Here is a 20,277-nt window from a genome sequence, read left to right as displayed (position 1 = left end):
TTTGGGGTCAGTAAGAGTTTTTCAAAATAAATGAATGCTTTTACTCAACAGGCATGCTAAAATGTATCAAATGTGACAGTACAAGCATATATTACAAAATACTTTTATTTCAAATAAATGCTGATCTTATGCTTTTTATTTATCAAATAATCCAGGTTTCCACAAAAATATTAACAAGCACAGCTGTTTTCAACATTGATAATAATAATAATAATAATAATAATAATAATAATAATAAAAGTTTCTTGAGCACCAAATCTTCGTTCTGAAGGACCAGAAGAAATTGTACAGTTATTTTAATTGTAATAATATTTCACAATATTTTTTTTTACTCATTTTTTGATCAAATAAATGCAGCTTTGCTGAGCATAAGACACTTCTCTGAAAAACATTTAAAAAATGAACTGACTCCAAACATTTGAACGGCAGTGTATAAAATATAGAAATAAATAAAATATATGGATTTGTCAGCTAGTCCTTTGGGAAAAGATCCAGTGCTTCCTCTGGCTAGTCGATCCCTACATCTCAGTCTTGTTAGTAACAATGGAGGGATTATTTAGGTCTAATACATGTCTTTCCTTTTGCCAGCCGACAGAAAAGGTGTCAGACTTCCATTCTCGGTCATGTCAAAAACAGCATGTCTTTAGCCTGCAAGACCCCCAGGACACCGACCAAGTTGTCAAGGTCCTAGAGCTTGCGAGGCTACTCAGGTGAAGGCTAATGATTACACAGGAGAGAAAGAGCCGAGGGAACGGCGTAGACAGAGGAGGACATCAGCATGTCGTGCTACTCCTATTAGGATCCGACCCTCCTGAATTCCATCAGCTGTTACTGGCTCAGTAACAGATAAGAAAGTGAATGTAAAGTAAAGCTTTTTCCACAGACACATACTCAACCAGAACTCTCTGCAATGGACACCGACCAAGAGGGCGGGTATAATTTATTATCAAATTAGTACAACATTATCATAAATGGCCTATATTTCATGTCATGAAGGCCATAAGAATAAAGAAAGCTGATGGTTGGGCTACAATCCAAACAGAGACTGTAATGTAGCTAGAGAGCTTTACCAGAGCTCTACAGATCAATTCTACTGGCAAGGCAAGAGCATTAGTTGTGGGATTTTAGGGGTTTTGTGAGTTAAAAAAAACTACTAAGACGACTGCCAACAATAGAGATTTTGAAATAATGGGGCCGCTACCTAAATCCAGGGTCACGAGTTCAACCTTGTCTTAGTGGATTATTCCATCCAGAAACAGGAATTCCTGAAATCATTAAAGCGATGTGGAACCAACAAACCTCTCTGCACAGGTGTATAAAAACTGGCACAGAACTATCAGCAGACTTATTTATCACCCAATATTTAGACTTTTTAAGAATACAATAACTATGGTCTAAACTAGACTTTGGCTGCTCTTACTTAAAATTCTCAGAGAAGGCATTATGAAAAATGTCTGTTTTCAATACAATAAAAGTCAATGGGGTCCAGTATGGTTTGATCATTCTTCAAAATATCTTTCTACAGAAGAAAGTCTGTCATGCAGGGCTGAAACAACATGAGGGTGACTAAACGATAATAGATTATTCATTTTTGGATGATCTATCTTTTTAATGATTGAAATCAATAACACAAAACACTGCAATTGGACAATTATGTCTCTCTGTATTTCACAGGGTGTGAGGATGAAAGCTAAAGTCTTTAGGTTTTAGGATCTAAACGTTGCTTGATTGGTCACTATTACATAAACAAGAACACAGGAAAACCGAAAAGGCAAAGATGTACAAAACAAAGAACTGCATGGTAATAGTCTGTCATGCACAACCAAAATCCGAAACATGGACATTGTTAGAACAAGACTGGCCCCTGAAAGAGGGAAGAAACTGAGCTCACAAATATCCATCAGTCACATTCCAAAGCTGTCATATGTGCCTATGGTTCGTATGAACCAGCAACAAAACCTATTTAGTATTTTTTTTTTTTCAATTGTCTCTCACCTCTGCTTCCACAGTCTCACATGTCTCCTAGATTTATTTATTTTCTCTTTTTTCTATCCAGTGATGCCACTATCAAATGTAACTGCTTTCACATCAGCAATCGTGTGACCATTCAATAAAGCCCTTAAACACCTTTGTAACATCTGTAGGAGCACAGCAGGCTATTAAACTTGCACAACCAAGTGTTGGTATACCTCCAAAGATGCTAAAATACACGCACAGAATACTTATACTGTAATCTGAGAACAGTAGTGACAAAAACTGGATTTCTACTTTGAAACAATCAGAGGCTAACACAGGCCTATAACCTTGTGAAGATAATGAATGAAAACAGGGAAATCTTAATTAGCTTGTGTTGTTAGCTCGCTGTATAAATGAGATATTGCTTACTTTGAAGAATACATGTACAAAAAGTAATTACTGGGTCATTTAAGGTGGACAAATTTTCAGTTTTCAAAACAATCTAGACGAACACTTGGGGGTGGCCTGAAAAAGGCCTGAAATCAGTGTGAATGAAATACTGCCACCTGTTGTAAATGTACCTACATTACAAATTGTACAATAAAATGATAGGGACTGAGAACAAGCAACACCTTGCCAAGTTTCATCAAGCCAAAAAATAGAACAATAAACCCATCCTGTCTGCTGCACCTGCCCAATATTGATTTATCCTCTCTCTCCATCTTTATCTGTCATCTCTTGCTCTCTCTCTCTCTTGCCTGGATGTCGCTCTTTCCCTCTCTCTCTTCACCTTTTCTCAGCTACTGCCAGCATCACTAATATCATTTCAAAAACATACAAATTTGACTCCTACAGGGGGCAAGTGACTTATCAAAACTGACAGCATGTGGTTTATCAACAGATGGGAATTGGTGCTCACGTACACACCTTGTAATCACTGGGTGGCGAGTCTATCTCTCCAAATCCGTAATCATTCTGTTACTAACTCTAAGGTCAGAGGAGATATCTAAAAAAGTGTGTGTGTGTGTGTGTGTGTGTGTGTGTGTGTGTGTGTGTGTGTGTGTGTGTGTGTGTGTGTGTGTGTGTGTGTGTGTGTGTGTGTGTGTGTGTGTGTGTGTGTGTGTGTGTGTGTGTGTCTGTGTGTGTTATAAATCATAGAGAATTATTATTATTTTTTTATTTTTTTTGAAAATGTAAAAATGCAGAAAGTTTTCTTTGATGGGTAGGTTTATGGGAAGTGTTAGGTAAGGGGATAGAATATACAGTTTGTACAGTATAAAAACCATAACGTTTATGGAGATTCCCCACAAAGATAGCGAACCAGACGTGTGTGTGTGTGTGTGTGTGTGTGTGTGTGTGTGTGTGTGTGTGTGTGTGTGTGTGTGTGTGTGTGTGTGTGTGTGTGTGTGTGTGTGTGTGTAAGCTTGTACTCAGTTTCGACAGAGCAAGCAGATCAACACAGATTAATCTCTACACTTTCCCAGCATGCACCAGGAGGGTTTCCCTCTCCCTTTATTTTCTTCCCCATTGTTTTCTCATATAGTTTGTTACATTTTCAATTTAGGCCCAAAAGTCTCAGACCATAATTCAATTATTTTAATTAATTTAAATTCAATTGAATATTTACTAAGGTGCCAAAATGCCAGATTTACAATGTGCCATCAGACTTGTACATTGTCCATAAATAATCACACACATGTAGCTATCAAAATATAAATAATCACACACATGTAGGTATCAAAATATAAATAATCACACACATGTAGGTATCAAAATATAAGCTATCAAAATACAAACTTTGTTACTTATCATCAACGGATGAAAAAGAGGTAAAATATTGTAAGAGATATAGAGAGAAGGTAAAAGAAAAATGATGTAGGCACTGGCAGTGCCACACATATCTCCATAATGACAGACAATCCTGAAACTTTACTACCAATAACTCCTTGATTGCTTTAATCTCCATTTATCAGCCTCTGCTAAACACATCAATAAATAAAACCTATACCTTCCTCTGTGACTGATTCTTTTGATAGAGCAGCACTGAGATTTAGCAGCATATGTTAATCATTCAATACACACATAAAGCAATGTAGTTCAGAGAAATCTGTGCTCGGGTGGACATCCCTTGAGGGTGTGTGTGAGCATGTGACCAGGGATAATGAAATAAGAGAAGGTACTATAACCTTGAGTTGATTGACTCACACCGTATAGAAGAAAGTTTTTGAAGGGCATGCCAATTTGTTGCCAAGAGAAATTTACAGTATGTGTGAAAGCTGTGGTCACACAGGTTGTATAATGTATGTCAATCATTTGATTTCAGTACTGTACCTGTTTGGCCAGGTTGACCGCGTCTGAGGTCAGTCTGTCTCTGAGGTGAGAGTCGAGCTGGGCAGCAGGAGCGATCTCTACCACTTTCTGATGTCTCCTCTGGATAGAGCAATCCCTCTCATACAGATGAATTACATTTCCATATTTATCACCTGTAAGTGAAAGCGAGAAGAATAAATATTGATAGAAGGGACAGAGAGAGGTGCAAAGAGAACGTTTTAAGGTTGATTCTTAAATGGGTTACTCCCACAATTCAGAATATGTCCTTATCATATATATCTGAATATCAATAGTGTATAAAATATTTTCTTATTTTAAGATAATATATATAATGAAAATACATTTTTTTTTTTATCACAATTAAGTGAACATAAACATGAAATGTTAATCAACAACTCTGGCTTGAGCCTAGGCCATAACCACCATAGACACTGAGAATGAAAAGTCCCCTCTAATAATTAGAAATGGCCAAATTGTCCCCCAAATATTTGATTCAATGCTATTTTGCACAGCTCTGTTTGTTGTTTGGATGACAACATTTTTTAAAAGTTAAATTTGTAGGCTGGTATGCCTCAGCGGCGAATAGACGAACGTGAATTCCAACACGACACTATAGTTTCAACGGTGGAAGAGAGCATGTTGATGTAAGTGATGTAAGTAGGTAAACTTTTAGAATTTGACAACTATTTTGCAATAGAAATGTGAAGCACTTCAACTCAACTGTTTTATAAAATGTTGCTGTTTTCACTTGAAAATATGCTATCATCTATTCAGTTCATGTAATTCATAACTGAATATGACAAGGCAAGAAATGTTTTGCGTTTTTGAAATTACAGATATACGAATAAGCGTAATGTGTGCATAATATAAAATATTCTTTGCAAATAGTTAAAACTGATTACTTAGACATAGAACTCATTTTATCATATTACTTTTTCTTTATTCCCTTAAATCCCTTTTAATTATCTAATTCTTTGAAGTAAAAAGACTAATACTCAATGCCCACACCCCAACCCACCCAAAAAACAAACAAAAAAATAACAACAACCAACAACCAACAACAACAGCAAAAAAAACCATCTTGGTCCCCCCAATGTTCATGACATGGTTGCGGCCTTGGTTTGAGCAGATGTTGTCACATGGAAAGAAAAAAATAACATTTTCAGAAGTTTCTAAACTCCTCATCCTCTAACCAATATGTTTTCTTGTGAGTTAAGTTTTACTTTGTCATAATTTCATACTGCAGGTCTTTCCTGTGTCCTCAATTGAACTTTTAATTCACTTAGTCTTTTGTATCCCTTTAGCTATCAAAAGCCTGGAAGTGACACCATTTTTTATGTGAATCCAACACAAAACTGAACAACATAATCGTCTTTTAGTGAATACTTTTTTTGTTGATACTATCCTTTCATTTTAAGTTAATTCCTTTGTCTAGTATCTCAGATATTTGTCTATTTATCTTTTGGTATAATATTCATATTGGAGGACAAGAAGACATGAAACCAGTTTATCTGAGAGTGAGAGAAAGGGAGAGAAAAAGAGCATGTGGTTGTTGTTCCCTGGACACACACAGACCCATTCTCTGTTAACAAGCCGAATTCAATTCCAGCTGTATGTTATCGACTATGAGCTCTGTTCCAGACGAGCAAATCACGTCTAATGAGCCAAAATACTCAGATATAATGGCTGAAATACACCAGAGAGAAGCTAATAGATCATAGTAAGCAAATATGTGCACATGGCCTAGGGACTTGCAAACAAATTCTTATATTATCCATCCCTCTCTGTTTCATTTGTCAACCCGAACATGTACAAACACAAAATGCACACCTGGATATATATACTCACCAAGAATTTGTACTTCAATGTGTCGTGGTTTCTCGATGAACTTCTCAACAAACAGAGCACCATTACCGAATGCCGCCAGAGCCTCTGAATAGGCTCTCTGATAGTTCTCCTCTAGCTCCTGCCAATCAGTCACAGTTTAATAGCACAATAATTAAAAAAAACAATGACCAAAATAATCATCATCATGTATATACCATTCAAAAATGTAGGGTCAGTAAGATGTTTTAATGTTTTTGAAAAAAGTCTTTTCTGCTCAGCAAGGCTGTGCATTTGATTAAAAAGATATGAAAAATGGGGGGGGGGGGGGGGGGGGGACAAGAAAAAACAGTAATAATGTGAAATATTATACCAAATGAAAATAATTGTTTTCAGTTTTAATATTAAAAAAAAAAAAATTATATATATATATATATATATATTCTTGTGGTAACAAAGCTGGATTTTCCGCATCATTACTCTAGTCTTCAGTGTCAATTGATCCTTCAGAGATTATTCTAATATTATTATCTGATATAACGTAATATAATTAAAGCCAGCCATAGTTTAAAATTGAAATAACCCAAAGGGTCAATTCAAGTACATGTCTGATAAAAAGGAGATTCTGAATAATAGAGAAAAAAATGTTAATGATTGATATTTTTAAAGGAACAGAGACCACACACACACCCTAATGCCTTTTGTTGAGCACTCAATTGTGTTCATGAAAGATTGAGCTTGATTTACTTTCATTTCTTTTCTGTGAAGTAGTTGAAGAAGTTTTTTGATGTTCGGAAATCACGGTGCAAAATGTAAAAAAAAAAAAAAAAAAAAAAACTCTTTACAAGACTTTACAAGACAAAGCTTGTCAACATGTCTCACAGAGCCTTATAGATGGAGGTAATCAAACACTTTTCGCAGGTGACAATATAGGCAATAAAATATAGACAATAAATACACCAAATGAACTATGCAGAGCTGTCAATGTCCATGTGATAGTTATACCCTGGAGTAGTAATTGTCACATGTGCATGTCCACATGTCAAGTGGAGCACATTAAGCTTAATAATAGAGTAACACAATTGAAAGCAGTCGTAAAATAGGCAGTAGCCATTGACATAAAATAAACATTATATGCTGTATAGACATGAGCAGAAAAGGAGGCCCATTAACAGGTGTGATCGACATGGCTTGGTGGGCTAGCCTTGAAACAATTAACAGTTATCTGACAAAGAGGAGCAGGGCACTACTGGCCATGATGTCAGATTGTGTTTTTCAAATGGGAAAAGGTGATTTTGTGGATCTAGCGAGAATGTTTTTGAGCCCTAAAGTGAAAAAGTGATGTGTGCAATTTGTTACATTTTAAATTACTTTCCCCTCTTCCAGTTTGATTTGTAATTTTTAATTTGCAGCACTCTGTATATTTAGATGGCTGGCCTGCTATCATTACAGTGACATACAGTATGTGGTTTTCTGATTCCCTTGTCATTTATTTTGTACGCCTTCATGGGCCAGAAACTTCACTGACCTCATAATCTCTGACCACCCTCATCCCACGGCCTCCTCCTCCATATGCAGCTTTAAAGATGATGGGAAAGTCATGTGTTTTGGCAAACTCATGAGCCTCTTGAAGAGATGAGATGGGAGCGTCTGTTCCGGGAACAACTGGAACACCTTCACACCACACACACACACACACACACACACACACACACACACACACACACACACACACACACACACACACACACACACACGCACACAGACACACACACACACACACACACACATTTACAAAGCTATTTAAATGGGGCACTGCATCACATTTGGTCTTGAGATAAAATCCAGAGTCCTCTAAGTCTGAGACCAAGACAAGACTCCGGTCAAGACTTAAACAAAACAGAGACCTTAAAAAAATGGTCTTGAGACCAAGACCGGTCTCGAATACTACTACAACACTTCCAGGTACATCAGATTAAACCAGGAAAGACCAGCTAACAACCTTTAAGTTGTTTTGTCAAGCGCAAATTTTGAAGAAATTAGGACTCTCCCTGACTAGTATATACGTATATAAGTTTTATTTTACACTGAAGGCCTCATTTTGTGGTCACATTTCATCATAAGTGAAGGAAATGAAGGACATGATTTTTTATTTAAATAACTGTGAAGAATTAGCAAAATGCAGCATTATATTTGGTATGAGAGAGCATCCCCCGTATTTCCCAAAGAGACTTGTTATATTTTATTTCTAATGACCACACACAGGAGTATACACTTTATTAAGGTAATGAAATAAATAGAATTAATATGTGTGAGGGAGTCTGTTCTCCATTGAATAATTAATTCAATATAATTCTCTATAAGTTTTATTAATTTTTCAATAACAAGGACATGTAACATAACGTTCATTGGGGTGTTCTTGTTACTACTAGAAACAAGGTTATATCATTCTGACTGTCAGACTTGACAGGTATTCATGTAAATGAACATGCTGGTTATGTCTGAAATGAACATAAACAGATGCGACAAAAAAGGATATGTTTCAAAAGATCGGATTTTTTGCCTTGCAGAGTTAAAGCAGCCATGGCGTAATTAAAGAAAACTCTCTCTTGCCATCATAAATTGTTCATTATATGGGCCCAGTTTGATATAATTTGATTTGCTGAGCTCTGATTTAAGTTCTACAGCACTGAAATTTTTGCTGTTTGTTTCTGCCTGTTCAATTTCTGACCAGCAGCGCCAAATCACCATTCTCAGGACGGAAGTTAGGGCAGAACGGAATCGGTCTCCATCGCTAACCTAACCAATAGTCCTTGAGTCTATAAGCTGTACCTTAACATCCCTTCTGAGACTGCTGGTCTGAAACTGCTGTCATGGCTCCGCGGATGGATTAGTATTTTGCAGTGACTCTTTCTGCCAGTTACATTGTTACACCAGTATTGGTGATGTCTTATGCAAGGGTCACACGACTTTGAGCACACAAAATTTCTTGCAAAATCTGATCGGATTTCAATCAGATATGCACAAAAATCGGATTTGGAATAAGTCTGAAACTAGAATTTGAGGGCAAGTTGACGGTTCAAGTTGACTTTAGCAGATGATTTTCACTGGAATTAGTTTATCATTAATGTTAGATATTTCTGCATATGGATATTGCATTTTGAGTTATAGCTACAGAAAAACACAAGCTTTGACATTGTCACCTGTGAAAGGTAATCCCATTTTAACTGAAATGTATAGCTTGGCGGTTATTTCAACCATAGAATTTCAACTAGGGATGCTAACCGATGACCGTTTGACCGATGGTTGACCGTATCAACGTTAACCTATCAAAGTTGTCGGTAGTCGGTTTAAAAAAAAAGTGATCTCTAAATTAGGCTATTATAGACAGTGGACTAAACGCTACTACAGTTAGCCATCTCATTCCAAGATATTTTTGTGTGAAGTGAACAAATCCCTCACACTCAATTTTTCATAACTCGCCTGTTTGTACTAACCAATAAAAAACATTTGGCGCGAGGTCACAGCGTTTGGGTTCGCACACTCACAAGGTTTGCGAAAAGTAAAGGCTACCGGCTAAAACACTGGAGGTTAGAGCCAGGGCAGACGACAGGATGAAGCGTGCAAAGAAACGTAGTGTGTGGGACCATTTCACCAAAAAGAATGACACAGTAAGTTGCAACTTGTGTGATACAGTCCTTAAATACAGTAGTAATACTGTAGAAATACATTACATCTACATTTCAGTGGTAACAGATAAGGTGATGATGATCATCATCTTTCTTTATTATTGTTAGAACTAACGTTACCTCAAACTAAAGCGGAGTCTCTTCGGAGCTGTCATTTTCTTAAATGAGCCGCTGCAATGTTTCAAATGAGCTTCCAACGCTAGACTAACGCCTTTATTTTCAACGCGATCACCTTGTACCCAAACCATTTCAAAACTAAGGAGCCATTTGTCCTCTGATTACATACAAGCTCCTCGGCGCCGCGTTTGCGGGACTCATGTTTCGCGCTGTAGGGGATTTTAAAAAAGTGACGTGAGTGGAAGCGCTGTGTGTGTGTGTGTGTGTGTGTGAGCGGGAGGCAGAGAGAGATACGACAGAGTTGCGAAATTTCAGGCGCGGCTCGAATTGGCTTTATGCACAGCTTCACTACTTCCTGAACTTCAGCCAGCCCTTTGTTTCCTGTCTGTCATTATTGGACAAACTGATTAATTCAGGTGTGCCTGGCCTCAGTAACAATAATCAGGCACACCTGGACTAATCAGTTTGTCCAATAATGACAAACAGGAAACAAAGGACTGGCTGAAGTTCAGGAAGTAGTGAAGCTGTGCATAAAGCCTATTGGCTGTTATTTCAAATAGCGTGGCATATTTAAAACAAATTGGTTAACCGGTTTCAACCGGCTAATGGGGCTCGGTGGTCGGTCAAGAAAATTTTTAGTTTTCGCCATTCCTAATTTCAACCATAGGCTGCAAAATGCTGTGGCATTTTCGATGAAAATCCGTTGATTTGTTAGTATGAGTGATGAACAGCAAGTTTAGGGTTGGGTATCGTTTGAATTTGAACGATTCCGATTTCGATTTCGATTCCTTGTTTCGATTCCGGTTCCTAATGATTCTCGATTCCGATTCTTTTAAGAGGCAGGGTCAAAAAAGTTTAGGATATTTTAAATGAGCTAGCTAACCAACGATCTTTCTGAAGGAAATACTCTAACCTTCTCCATCAATTTTAATTCTATGAACGTTTTACTTTTTATGAACTTTACTATGAATTTCTCACAGGGTTGTTTTCAACTACAATATAAATATCAAATCTATGAACTTGAATATAATTATTATAAATTATGAATATATTTTCATAGGGGTACACTTTCCTCAAGAGAGCTTTATTTTTGAAAACGTCATGAAAACACATGAGTGTATGATGCTGCAGGTACTTAAACATGTTACCGTGCTCCCACTGATGGGCTAACCTAGTGCAGAATAGCAAATAAACAATAAGAAACAACTTGTAAAACCTTCGTCATCTGGTGAGGAGAGAGCAACCAGCGAAATAACCTGTGCTCCGAACGGCGTCGAGAGCACTTTTGGAACATATCCATGCCTTGGTTTGATGCTGCGTTCACACCAGACCCGAATGGGGACAGGCCCGCTTTTCAGTTTATAATGTCTATATTTATATAGACGCGAATATTGCTTTTTTAAGTGCGTCAATTTCGCTCTTGACGCGCAAATGGATTCAGAGTGTTCAAGCGTATAACTAGACGCGGTAGGCGCGAATTTGACGCGCTATTAGCAGCATTAGGACGACTCTCGAGTTGCTTCGCTCGGTTATGCCAACACTTCCAGTGGACGCTTCTTTGTTGGTGTTCAGCGGTTTCTTCTTCCGGTCGGCGGACTGTGAATCGAAACTAGGAATCGAAATTTAAACTTTTGAACAATACCGGGAAAATCGCAAAGCTAGTCCCGGCTCCAATCGATACTCGATACTCGATACCCAAGCCTAAGCATGTTGATTGTTCCAATGTGGTGGACGCATTGATGTGTCTAGAGCAAAGGATGCGATATCCAAGTACACATATGCTGTTTACACCCCTCCCCTATGTAGAAAGAGATCTCACGGGTAGAGTTTATCAGGTACCTGCTTGTATGGCCAGGGCACGGGCTTCCACTTTATCCCCCATCTTGCGCACAACCTCTGGGGAAGGTCCAATGAATCTCACCCCGGCTTCAGCACAGGCTTGGGCAAAGTCTGCTCGCTCTGATAAAAAGCCATAACCAGGGTGGATCGCATCCACATTATTTTCCTGAGAGGGACAGAAGCACAGGCAGAGAAATACACAATGGATGAGAAATAGAAAGACAGAGCGAGAAATGAGAGCAGAATGAAAAAACATTAGCCAGGGATATGTATGTGGCACAGCAGTCAGGCCTAATTATTCTGATGCTGGAAAATACTAATTTCATTAAATTCCCAATCAGAGAGCATTTGAAAAGGCCCCTCTCTCTGTTGGCTGACTGTGTGCAACATGGTAATTGCATTGGAGGAAAGACTAATTATTCTGAGGCCGTCTGCTGAGGTTAGAGACGATGATGTTGGCTGCTTGTTCAGTTTTAATATGATGTGGTGTTGTGCGTGTGTACTGCTTTGTGTTTATGTATTATTAGTGTATTGTTGTGGTGGCTAGCTGCTGGTTTGAGAGATGAGCTGCCTGTGGCATAATGAGAGAGTTCGCAAAAGGATCTGAATCTGGCTGGCATCTCTGACACCATTCCAAAAAAACAGGAATGGATCCATTTGAGCATCATATAGAGAAGTGCTGATGTGAATACTAAGCACTAGAAGAGATGTGCTTATTGCACAATGCAGACAGGCCGTCATTCAGAGAATGACAGAGGAGATGAATCACAGTCTGACAGATAGATAGATATATATAACTGTCTAACCTTAGCCACTTTGATTATGTCAGGGATATGAAGATAGGCTGCAACGGGGGACAGGCCTCTGCCGATGAGGTAAGCCTCATCTGCCTTCTGTCTATGCATCTGCCCCGTGTCCTGCTCTGAATATATTGCCACTGTACGGATACCGAGTTCTGTGCATGCTCGAAACACACGGATGGCTATTTCACCTGAAGGAAGAGAAACAATAGTAAAACAAAGGATTTCGTTTTGTTTTATTTTGTTTTGAATTGTAATTAAATTTGTGAAATGTTAACTGTTAGTGGTTAGTGGTAGTAGTTATAGTTCACCTGAAAATGAGCCTGTCAGTTTCTCAAAGGACAAAACAACAACAACAAAAAGCACAATAAAAACAATAGTTCATGTACTAAGTTATATCAGAGGATTTTAAATGAGAAAAATGGTGGGAAAAAATGTAATTGAATTGAATTTAGGGGTCTACTATAATATCGTAATTGTTGTTTTAACGATGTGCAAGCTGACATGTCAACACGCAATTGAGAGTAAACACTTTCACTGCGGATGAAGTAGAATGCTGTTAGAATGAGCCCAAAATTCAATATATGGGAGAAAAATGCCCCGTGTGAGTTTTTTTACTTTATTTCTATTGTGGCTGTCAAAAATAACGTATTAATTTATGCAATTAATACAGCATCCACTCGAATTGGTGCTGGCGCAATGTCTAAAATGGCCCTCCGTGTGCGAGTAGGCTCCCGCACACACACATACGAAACGCACGCACAGAAAGACAAACAGCTTGGCATATTTTATTGTGCTTACAAAATTGTCAGAATGCCTGTGAGTATCCTCATAAGCGTTGAGCTAAAACATGACTGTAAATAGTAGGGAGAACATCGAATTAGATCCGCGTCACGTGAGCCAGGTCCATAGACTGTGACCATGTCTTAAAGTGACAGCAGCCTGATATAATGCAGTGAGTAATTATTGTTAATCAACAAAAAAAGAAAGAGAAAATCTCTAATATTAGGTCAAATAGGTTCAGCTGACAAAAAAGTTGGGGAATCCCTTAATATGAAATGTGAATTTGTACATTTGAATGTGTTTGAAAGATGAAAGCCTTCGAAAGACATGGTCAAATGACTCTCTAAGTGAAAATTTAAACAAAATTTAATGTGTTTGTCAGGAATTAATTAGATATGCAATCTTGAGAAAACACTTAAAATTGAAATGATTTCTGTAAATCCAGAGATCAAATGCTGTGTGGCTCTCAGTTTTCAGTGATAGGTACAGTACATGATCCACAAATCTGGAAGACTTTCTGAACATATATAAGCAGTATAGGATTTAAAAAAAAAGGAAAATGTAAAATATAAAAAAAGAAATAGTATGGAGAATCAATGATTTATGAATAATACTGTCATTGTGAGAATAACATCTAATCATGAAATAAATAAAAAACTTATATCGGCTTTGGAACAACATGAGGGTGAGCAATTAATGACAGAAATTTCATTTTTGGGTGAACTATCCCTTTAATTTTTGTAATCTGATTATGCATATTACATGTGGTCAGTTACTACCGAGCAATACACTTTAAATATTTGGAGTATTGCATCTAAAAGTTTGAAAACCTTCACACAGGTTTGAAATGACAAGCAGGTGAATAAATATCACAAGGATGAGAAGATAATGACAAGAGTGAATGAAAATGAACGATAATTTTTATATTATGTTGAAACTTAATTTAAAATGCAGCACTCCTGGGCCTGTGTGTATTTAGACTTTCAAAGCACTAATCCAGGGATCAGACTCACTTTCACTTTTTTTTCTGTTTGCAAAATATTTAATCTCAGGATTACCTCTGTTTGCCACCATGACCTTTTTGATTGGTCGATACTCCAGGCTTTGGGGAGACAAGTGGGCAGAACGACAAAACAAACCCACTCTCCTGATGAGCAGGATGCCCATCTTCCCCCTGGATCCTCCCAAATGCAGGAGCATCCTAGAGAAATACAAACAGAAAAGACAAAGATGAACAAATTGCTCGGGATCTAGTTATCCATCATAAATGGACAGGCTCCTGATCTCTTACTGTCTTCACCAAAACAATGGTCCAGTTAAGTTTTAAAACATATGCTCATATATGAGCCGTGATGCATTTCAAAACTCTTTCGTTTTCCACTGGCTATGAATGCAGATGTATAACCTGGCTATCCATCTAGCTTACTTTATTGTTTTGAATCTCCTGTAGTAAGGGTCTGCTACCATCTTGTGGTTGTAAAGTAAACAATTTCTCTTCGAAAGCTATACTTATGTCTTTACTTCAAACAGATCACACTATGTCCCATTTTATAAATGAAAACAAAAAGGTTCTCTTTTGTATTAAATAATTATCTTTCTAATCTTTCCCTACATGTACTCTTGCGCCGTGTATATTTACTCTTTATATTACATTGAACAGAGGAAATGCACATGATCAAAATTGGGTCAGTTTACCTTGGCAAAGTTTGCAGTTTGCTATTTTCGCAATTACCTGTATTCAAAGCCTAGATGTTGGTGTATGCATGTACTCTCAGAGTGTGTCTGTGGTTATGCATTAACATGAGTGTTTGTTAATATGTTTGTTTGACTGGGTATCTGAATTCATTAAAGTGCTTTGAATGAAAATTAGACACAAAACATTAAAATGATCTCATCTCATGGCCACTCTCAATAATTACTTATATATTCAGAACAATTAAGAGTAAAGATCCTGAGTGTTAATTTACAGAGGGCCATCAGAAGATTTAATTTTTCATCTACCTGTTTATACATATTTATAGATCTCTGATTGGTCTAAGACAACTGTTCCAGTGTGTCTGTGCTAATGTATTTAGAATGTGTTCCAGTGGGAAGCAAACTATGAATTACGCCCAGGTATGCTAACACTTATCTCACTATACTCTATTCCTGTCTATGTCTCACCTACACCATCACAGATGGCAGAAATAATATTCAAACCCATTTTTGTATTCACCCACCTGTTTATGCAGTGTGAGCACACCAACCTTTAAATAGCATTGCATTGCATATTTATTCATTTGCATTTTCTTTGTTTGGCTCCAAGTACTAATGGCTGTGTTGATATTTTACAATGTGTTCAAGGTCTATATTTTGAAATACGAATGCATAGAACCTCAACTAAAAGTGACTGGTATTTTCCATGTTTGTACAATGTAGCTGCTTACTGTTCCAAAACAAATCAGGCAGAAGAATATCATAGAGATTGTGAAGTGCACTTCAAAATCTCTATGATATTCTTGTGCCTGATTTGTCTAGGTCTCTCCATAAGTATAAAGGATTTTTACACTTATTTTATCCCCTGCTGAAAATCATATCACTTAGAACAGGCCTATGCCTGGGGTGGGGGGTGTTCAAATCTATAAGTATGAGCAATAGACATATTGATACAAGCCAGCATCACATATTGATAGGTGCACTGCAGTCTATAGATATGTTTGTAAATAAATAGGGAGCAACTCAATGACTGGCTTTGACTGGTCACAGGTCAAAGACAACAGTGATTGGCTGAAGGATTCAGTAGGTTAGTAGCTCATAAAACGAGCAAACTTTGAACAAGAGTAAGTGGGCCATTAGTTGTTCCTTCATCAAGACTCCTGTGTCAACATGAACTTTGATAATGTGGGAAAATCCAATGAACAACAACGTGTGTGTGTGTGTGTGTGTGTGTGTGTGTGTGTGTGTGTGTGTGTGTGTGTGTGTGTGTGTGTGTGTGTGTGTGTGTGTGTGTGTGTGTGTGTGTGTGTGTGTGTGTGTGTGTGTGACACCAAGTGCAGTGAAATTAATTTAAACTCTTAAAAACTCTTCTATGGTTCTGCAAAGAACCTTTCCATTCCATTAAAGGCTTTAATTTAAGGTTTACTTGTTGCAGTGTCATTTTACATGTAAGTACTGAGTAATATTAATCATACATGTTTACTAATGTGTTGGTGTTAGGGTTAGGATTACGGTTTGGTTTATGGTTAGTTGCATGTAATTATGCATAATTTGTAGATTTTACTATTGTATGTAACGTGTAACAAGGACACTGTAAAATAAAGTGTTACCAAGGTTTTTCTCTATTTCATTTTTTTGTTCGATTCGATTTTTGTTGTAATTCTTCACACTAAGAGAATGATTGTTCTTTAAAAAACCTTTTACTGAAATGTTCTTTGGGGAACCAACAATGGTTCTTCAAACCTCCCCTCCTGGAATCTTTATTTTTAGGAGTGTTGCTATATTAGCTGCTTCCATTCTTTTCTCTTTTGGAAAGGAAAAATGTTTGTTCATACTAAACCATAATTCAGACGACCGTGGCACACCTATGAAGCACTGATGGCTTCACAAGGGGAAATTACAGAGAAAATATAATGATCAGCCTCTTGGTGCCTTCCAAAATTGCTCAGTTAGCGTTAAATTACTCTGAACGCTGCCCTAAAAGGCCAAAAATTAACATGGTCCACCGCCTCCATACACAATCTAAATAGAACCATATATCAGCAGAGCTTTTTTGGGCCCTTTTGTTGATCTCTACTGCTCTCCTTTCAGTCTATTCCTTCACCTCTCCTTCCACCTGACTAACACTTCCTGCTCTGTTTGTCCATTAGAGCTCCGGTAGACAGATGTTCTTTGTCTTTGCATTCTAAGCAGTGCAAATATTCTGTCGTTAGATGAGGCCAGCTCAAGCAATACAAACCCAATGCACAACTTTATCAACATACAATCTGAGCTAATGTCCACCTCCAAAGTCAATATAGACATGGTTAAACTAAAACTGAAAACACACATCTATAAATAATAATAATAATAATATACACAATATATAATATAATGTAGGCTACACTACATTAGAGGTGCGTCCCAATTCACATACGTCTTCACTATTTTATGCTGTTTTGAAGTTTTGCGAGCAGTCTGTTCTGTTCACATGAAAAATTTTAAATAGAAAAATTAAACTTTAAATACCCAGATTATGCAATTAATTAACTGGAAAAACGAAGCGTGGAATGCACAAGACTAGCAGCTTTAATAGCGGAGGCGGAGGGGCTATCAGTTTGTTTTGTTTTGTTTAAACTTGATTTATCAAACACACAGAGCTTTCAGACAATGTGACTGACTTTTCGTGAATGTGTAGTACCTGAGCACTGTTATCTCCCTGTCAAGTATAAACTATCCGATCACCCTTTGATAAGCGTGGACACCCAGCAAGCAATTTTGTGTTTAAAAGACGTCTAATGGCCGTCCAAACACAGCCCTGATTCCAGGCTTAAACAAGGCAAAATTTGGGCAGTCAGTGAAAATTTAATAGACGTCTAACCATTGCCCAAGAATATACTGGTCATCTAGAACATGTCAAAGAAATGAAACCAAACACCTTGAAATGACTATTGACTATTGGCAAATTATTTTGGCAAAAACGACATGTGACCAAATTCAAGGTTATTTTGGCTAGAAGGGTTACTCATAGACAGACTATAGGGTCTACAGTTAACCTAGATGGTGAAATGACAACTATTGCTTGCTGCCAGTGTTCAAAGTTGGTGGTCTTCTTCTTTGTTTGTTTGTCTTTGTTTGTTTTGTAATCATTTAAATATTAAACAACACTGGACTCTGTACAAAGTATTTTATCCTCTCTAGGGTTGAATGATGAGTAAGTTAATGATAACAAAATGCAATTGATCTGTAGTTGCTTGACCATTCAAGATATGCAATCAGATATATTATTACACAAGTGGTATTTTGTTTTGATTGTCCAATGAGTATGACCACATGTAAGTACACAGGATGGCCTCCTTTCTTGTTTTATAAGTCCTTAAAGCGGCAAGAACAAATGATCTAGTTTGCACAGTTCCGCACCAAACAGCTGACCAAAGGTCACACAGACCTTGTGCAAAAATTACATTGTTTATATGCCAGTGTACACACAGTTTCTGTTCCACTGTCTTCCTCCCTGAAACAATCATGGACATGTATACACACGTTCACACTCTTTCTCACACATTCACACATGCAAAAAATCGTGTTGCACAATATTAAAATTACCTCCATTAAACTCATAAGCCAATAATTATTCTTATATTGTGGCCAATAACCAATAAATGGCTGATATTTAAACTCAATATAATTTTGCATAAATAAAATACTAAAGAGTAAAGTCGGTCATTTTAAAATCTACAAGGGAACTTAAGCACCACAATGTCACTGTATATGCACAGTATAACATTGGATTTTCATTTTTATTTTTTTATTTGAACAGTGTTTTTAAAAGATTCACTTTAAATGGGTGTTATATGAGAGTAAAGATAATCTAAATATAAAAATAGAGGAAAAAATTAATATTCAATATTAGCCAACATATATCCAATATCAATTGATATCGGCCGATAACTGAATTTGCACTGATATATATTGTGCAACCCTAAAAAAAAACGCATTTGGGGTGGTCCTATATATGACAAAATGCTCGAATGAATATTCACTGACAACTAGCGCTGATGAATCTGACGCAGAATACAATTATTTTCAGTAAATGTACACATGTACAATCACTCACATCATAAAAGTGACATGTATGGTAGTAGTTTCATCACCACGTGCACAAGATCTCTGAATACACAGTTCAAAACAACATTTGCTACAGGAGGGTTTTCTCTGCACTACACTGTACACTACACTGTAAACAAATTATTTACAAGATTTGTTAACACAACAGTTTTTCTTTTATCAAATCAACTCGATTTTCAAATCGATAATTTATGTGGTTCAGATAACATAATAATTTGACTTTCTGTTGAAACTCCTTCAAATTTGTTGTATTGTTTTTAATTGATCCAAAATTGTCTAAATATATTTTTATTGTATTGTGTAATTATAAATTTTTCAATTATGTATTTTTAATCAAAAATTATTTTCATTAGGTTGACTTGTAACATCTTGTCCAGGGACTACGGATGAAAAATAGCCTTTGGCTAATTCTGGTACATTTACAGGAATGTTTTTATTAATGTACAATGTCCCTGTCAAATTAAATAAATAACTAAAAACAAAAAACAAAACAAAAAAAAACAGAATCTCCTTCATTGTATCAACTCAATTTCTTTAATTTCAATGAACTTAAAATTTTAAGGCAACCAGGTAACTTACTTTTTTAAGTTAAACCAACAATATTTTTTTTTACAGTGTAAATACTCAACCGATCACATACAGCTATACTCACTTGTCAAGCCAGGTCCAGATTCAGTCCAAAATCAGGGTAGGTGTCAGATGTACAACAAATGAATGGGCCAGAAAGTTCTGCTGCAGTCCTGCGGTACAATGAGCAGATCCAGGGAACGGGTGAGTTTTGGCAGTGTTGTGACATGCACCCAGGCGTACACACTATCATATACAAAGCCAGAACTGCTCTTCTGTCACACAGGCTGTGAGACTGTGAGGCCTGTTCCTGTTAAGCTCTCTCTCTCTCTCTCTCTCTCTCTCTCTCTCTCTCTCTCTCTCTCTCTCTCTCTCTCTCTCTCTCACACTTTTGAACTGTCCCTCTCTCTCTCTCAGATGCAGGTTTTCATCCTCCGATGCTTACGTAATACTACTCTCGTGCACACAGGCCAACCACAGGCACTCTGTCTCCCACCATTAAAGAGCAGCAGGATTTAAAGACAGGGACTGGGAGGGAGGGATGAATGAAGAGGAGGGGGAAGAGAGAT

At 37.2% G+C, this 20,277-nt stretch overlaps 1 protein-coding gene across 2 annotated transcripts in view; it reads right to left on the bottom strand.

The window, feature by feature from the left end:
• Positions 1 to 20,005, bottom strand: part of pcxb (pyruvate carboxylase b) — a 273,773-nt gene extending 253,768 nt beyond the window's left edge. Inside the window, exons 1-7 of one of the 2 annotated variants that reach the window (XM_077229559.1) lie at positions 19,794 to 20,005; positions 14,398 to 14,540; positions 12,563 to 12,747; positions 11,757 to 11,922; positions 7,640 to 7,785; positions 6,136 to 6,253; positions 4,288 to 4,439 (exon numbers count right to left, since the gene is read on the bottom strand). In XM_077229559.1, coding sequence (XP_077085674.1) covers positions 4,288 to 4,439; positions 6,136 to 6,253; positions 7,640 to 7,785; positions 11,757 to 11,922; positions 12,563 to 12,747; positions 14,398 to 14,539 — 909 coding nt within the window. In that variant the 5' untranslated portion in view covers position 14,540; positions 19,794 to 20,005. Of the gene's footprint in view, positions 1 to 4,287; positions 4,440 to 6,135; positions 6,254 to 7,639; positions 7,786 to 11,756; positions 11,923 to 12,562; positions 12,748 to 13,070; positions 13,432 to 14,397; positions 14,541 to 19,793 lie in introns of those variants that run through there. The other variant, XM_077229560.1, reaches the window with a different exon arrangement.
• Between the last annotated feature and the right edge of the window lie 272 nt (positions 20,006 to 20,277).

Source organism: Siphateles boraxobius, unplaced genomic scaffold, assembly GCF_051911475.1.
Source record: "Siphateles boraxobius isolate OS27281-9 unplaced genomic scaffold, OSU_SipBor_1 130, whole genome shotgun sequence".
Lineage (NCBI taxonomy): Eukaryota > Metazoa > Chordata > Actinopteri > Cypriniformes > Leuciscidae > Siphateles > Siphateles boraxobius.
The sequence above is the reverse complement of the archived record's forward strand: the minus strand, read 5'-3'. Positions and strand labels throughout refer to the sequence as shown.